Genomic DNA, 5,000 nt, shown 5'->3' on the forward strand with positions numbered 1-5,000 from the left:
GTCTCTCATTTAGCCTCCTCACGCCTGCTCCTCCTCCTCCTCCTCCTCCTCCTCCTCCTTCTCCTCCTCCTCCTCGGTATACTTCGCTCCATCTCTGCTTTCCTCACCTCCTCCTCCTCCTCCTCCTCCTCCTCCTCTTTTCTTCTTTCTCTTTCTCCTTTTCGTACTCCTCATCCTGTTCTCTCTTTCATGTTTCTTCCACTTCACTTATTCCTCCTCCTCCTCCTCCTCCTCCTCCTCCTCCTCCTCCTCCTCCTCCTCCTCCTCTTCCTCTTCCTCCTCCTCCGCAAATCTTCACAAGTTGATTGGTTTAATTAACGTTCATGGTTTTGTATGTGTGTGTGTGTGTGTGTGTGTGTGTGTGTGTGTGTGTGTGTGTGTGTGTGTGTGTGTGTGTGTGTGTGTGTGTGTGTGTGTGTGTGTGTGTGTGTGTGTGTGCGTGCGTGGGAATTTCTATGTATGTATTGATGTATGTATATGGACCGCACGTGTGTGTGTGTGTGTGTGTGTGTGTGTGTGTGTGTGTGTGTGTGTGTGTGTGTGTGTGTGTGTGTGTGTGTGTGTGTGTGTGTGTGCGAATTTCTATGTATGTATTCATGTATGTATGTGAACCGTACGTGTGTGTGTGTGTGTGTGTGTGTGTGTGTGTGTGTGTGTGTGTGTGTGTGTGTGTGTGTGTGTGTGTATGTGTGTGTGTGTGTTTGTGTGTATACTTACTCCTATAAAAGGGAAGCATGTGGAACTTGTAAAGAGGAGGAGGAGGAGGAGGAGGAGGAGGAGGAGGATTAGGAGGAGGCGGAGGAGGAGGAGAAGAAGGAGGAGGAGGAGGAGGAGGAGGAGGAGGAGGAGGAGGAGGAGGAGGAGGAGGAGGAGGAGGAGGAGAAGGAGAAGGAGGAGGAGGAGGAGGAGAAGGAGAATAAGAATAAGGAGGAGAAGAACAAGAACAAGAATAAGAATAAGGAGGAGAACAAGAATAATAATAATAATAATAATAATAATAATAATAATAATAATAATAATAAGAAGAAGAAGAAGAAGAAGAAGCAACAAAACATTTCCTCTTACCTTTCATTTTCACACTTCCTCCTCCTTCTCCTCCTCCTCTTCTTCTTCTTCTTCTTCTTCTTCTTCTTCTTCTTCTTCTTCTTCTTCTTCTTCTTCTTCCTCCTCCTCCTCCTCCTCCTCCTCCTCTTCCTTTTTCTCTCTCTCCCTTCGTATCCTGGAGGAAGCAAAATAGACCTAATTAGGATGTGACCTGTCTGTGTGTGTGTGTGTGTGTGTGTGTGTGTGTGTGTGTGTGTGTGTGTGTGTGTGCGCGTGTGTAAGTATGTATGTATGTGTGTGTGTGTGTGTGTGTGTGTGTGTGTGTGTGTGTGTGTGTGTGTGTGTGTGTGTGTGTGTGTGTATGTAAGTATGTGGGGGCCGCGCCACATTTCCTACGCCACATTTCCTACAGGACACATCAAATACAAATTAAGCAGTTTTTAGAGTAGTGACATATTTCCTACAGAGATACAGCATATCTCCTACACGCAGTAGGTGTAGGAAATACGCTGGGTATCAAGTTGTTATGTAGGAAATGTGCCTGACACTTGTTTTTGTGTAGGAGCTGCGGCAGTATGGTGCATCCGGCATAACTCCTACATTTATACTGTCATATCTCCTACAAGTAAAAAATATGATTGTAAAAACTGGAAGGCACATGAATTAAAATGGCACTTTTTATTTTTCAGTAAAACTTACATATATAAAATATGGCATTACAATGATATTTTTTTTTCATTTCTCACTAAAACGTACGTATATATATAAAAAAAAAAATTACTATGGCACATTTTAAACGTAAACTTCAAGCCTGTCTTGAATGGCAGTACGACAAGTGGGACATGTTGCCGGGTTGTTAGCATCTGCTGCTGATACAAGGATAGTTATGCAATCTGCACAGAAGGAGGCATGTCGGCAGGGCAAAAGAACAACTGTCCTTTCCCTTCGCCTTAAGCAGATGCTGCACCGAAGTTCGGGAGGAACATCTTGAGTACCAGCTGCGTTGTCAGGGCCTTGATGCTCATCCCCACTTTCATCAGCACTGTCTCCAGGAAGTTGAAATGCTGAAACAGAGCTATCAAATGTGTAAGCGACAGCATTAATGTATTGGGTTAATGTGTATGTGCCATTCTGTAATTGTTCTTTCAAGTTCTGCCTGCGCTCAATGTTTCTGACAAACTTCTCCTTTTTCTGACGAGTGATGTCCAAGCCAGCATCCACACGTTCAATGTCCTTAGTTGTGTCTGTTATCAGATTATTCAGATGTGTGAGGAAAGTGTAAATGTTTGGCTTGTGCTGGCGGACAATGGCTTTCAGTCTGCTGTGGTACGACTCTGCATCATTGTTAGTTCCACGAGAAAATTCGAAGACAGATAACCGTTGTGGAGTGACTTTTCGAATCCAGTACTCTGTGATGTAGGTTTTGAATGCAGTAATTTTTGGCTGGGAATGATCATTCAAGTCAAAATTTTCTTGGAACAGAGAGTCAACTGCTTCATGCATCTGGTTGGCTGGCACATAACTTAGTGTCATGATCTTTTTGACCCACTTATTAAACTGTTTGTTGTCTTTGTAAAGTTCAGTTAGCCCCAGTTTCTGAATTTTCCGGTACAGGTTTTGTGAAAAGTGGAACTGACAGCCCCCAATCTGAACCTGTGGCCAGCAAGAGCGAATTGCTTTACCAGAACTGCTTTCAAAATCACCCATTGCTTGTTCAGGATTCAGGTTGGGGATGAGTTCCTTCACTCTTTGCATTGTGATATCATACAACTTTTTAGACTTTGATGTCATCAAGGTGAAGATGAGTGGGAATGAATGACCTTTGTAAAATCCAAGTAATGTGAAGAGCTGGTAGAAGAGTGCAGGCACAGTGTAAAAAGTACCATCAAAATTCCATTCCTTAATTGTGGTCATCAGTGGTACCAGGGTTAGAGAATAAAAAATAATTGCCAAATGACCACTTCCCTGATCTGTGACGACAGATCTGAAGTTTACGTTAAAGGCCTGGGCCTCTAAGCTTTCTAGAATGTTGGCGCACTCCTCTGCAGTGTGTGGTTGCCTCGGTTGAATTCGGCGCTTGGCTCGAAGCATGCTTCGCTCTACAGATGAGAAAGACACATCTGCTCCATGTTGGTGATGTCTTGTTACCCGCCTGAAGATCTCGGAGTTGCTGGTAGAGCCCACATCCTCAGCAGCCTTCATCTTGAGAGTGTTCCTCAGATCTGTTGCAGCATAGTCGGATGATTCATGGTTGTGACCTTGCGTTGCTCTGATGACACCAGTTGTCTGTAAAATATAACTGCTTAATAATTCGAACAACACCTAACACCACCATCATCACCAGTGACTCTGCCAGTGATCTCCATCGTTTTAACGGAAAACCTTTAGCAGTGAAGTTGATTAAATCTTACCAAACTCCTGGTCTATAACATTTTACAACTGTTCTTACCTCCGACAATACGGCTCTTCCTCCACAGTTGGGGTGATGAATGCAACGCAGGTATAGTTTGTTGTTTCTTGCCACATTTCGGAGGTACCGGAATCCAGAGTTGTCTTTGTAAACCACTGCATTGAAGCGGATGTTCCCCTCAATACTAGCCATGCTTGGTCCAGGCGCAATCGAGTACAATAATGCCGTCTGTCCCGTCGAATGGAGAAAAAAATACTGCTGGGTCGAGACTAAACTCGACCCATGATGTCTGAATGTGAACGATACTACGCCGAACGGATGTATAACAACTTATCTACTTGTTGACTAGTCAAGGTCGGCAGGAGTGTACTGAGCCAGAAGCTCCGAGTGCAGAGGCGCCAAGCTAGGGGGTGCGCCTGTAGGAGCAATGTAGGAGATGTGACAACATATTATTGTGTGTAGCAGATATGCTGTATCCTTGTAGGATATGTGACAGAACAGGTTTTTGAGTGTAGGAGGTATGCTGTATCTCTGTAGGAAATATGGCATTACTCTAAAACTGGTGTATTTAAAGGATATTTGACCTGGAGGGTAGTCATTTTATGTGTAGGATATATGACGGATACTTGTTTTTGTGTAGGAAATATGACCATCTATGTGTAGGATATGTGGCAGTACTCCAGTTATTGTAGGCTTGTAGGAGAAGTGACTACGCCCCAGTATGTGTGTGTGTGTGTGTGTGTGTGTGTGTGTGTGTGTGTGTGTGTGTGTGTGTGTGTGTAAGTAAGTAAGTAAGTAAGTAAGTATGTATGTATGTATGTATGTGTGTGTGTGTGTGTGTGTGTGTGTGTGTGTGTGTGTGTGTGTGTGTGTGTGTGTGTGTGTGTGTGTGTGTGTGTCTATAAATAGAATGCTAAGGGCAACATCACTCCCCCGGACGGAGAGAGAGAGAGAGAGAGAGAGAGAGAGAGAGAGAGAGAGAGAGAGAGAGAGAGAGAGAGAGAGAGAGAGAGAGAGAGGATGTATTATGTTCTATTTTATCAAACTTTTCCTACTTTTATTATCTCTCTCTCTCTCTTTCTCTCTCTCTCTCTCTCTCTCTCTCTCTCTCTCTCTCTCTCTCTCTCTCTCTCTCTCTCTCTCCATGAAATATGAGATCTGTCCCACCCGTTTCATCCTAATCCTTTTATGTAACTCTCTCTCTCTCTCTCTCTCTCTCTCTCTCTCTCTCTCTCTCTCTCTCTCTCTCTCTCTCTCTCTCTCTCTCTGTCTCTAAGAAAATAAACGTTTTCAAACTTCATGAACTTCAAGTTGTACAAGATTTACTGATTTTATCTTCCCACGACAACTTTTGCCTTATTCCGAACATGACGTAATAGTAGTAGTAGTAGTAGTAGTAGTAGTAGTAGTAGTAGTAGTAGTAGTAGTAGTAGTGGTGGTGGTGGTGGTGGTGCCCATATCAGCCATATCATATTAAGTTGGGTGCACGTGTGGTAGGATGAACAGATGGTCAATTATATAACGAGGCGAAGGAGGAGGAGGAGGA

At 43.8% G+C, this 5,000-nt stretch overlaps 2 protein-coding genes across 4 annotated transcripts in view; one reads left to right on the top strand and one right to left on the bottom strand.

Moving 5' to 3' along the window:
- Nucleotides 1–5,000, top strand: part of LOC135095098 (uncharacterized) — a 58,414-nt gene that overhangs the window by 16,274 nt on the left and 37,140 nt on the right. The window lies entirely within an intron of this gene.
- On the bottom strand, nucleotides 1,708–4,169 carry LOC135095102 (uncharacterized). Its single transcript, XM_063995829.1, has 2 exons — nucleotides 3,494–4,169; nucleotides 1,708–3,330 (listed from the first exon to the last, which is right to left on the bottom strand). Exons 1-2 carry the CDS (start codon nucleotides 3,644–3,646, stop codon nucleotides 1,837–1,839), a joined length of 1,647 nt encoding a protein of 548 aa, XP_063851899.1. The 5' UTR covers nucleotides 3,647–4,169; the 3' UTR covers nucleotides 1,708–1,836.

Source organism: Scylla paramamosain, chromosome 47 (genome assembly GCF_035594125.1).
Source record: "Scylla paramamosain isolate STU-SP2022 chromosome 47, ASM3559412v1, whole genome shotgun sequence".
NCBI lineage: Eukaryota > Metazoa > Arthropoda > Malacostraca > Decapoda > Portunidae > Scylla > Scylla paramamosain.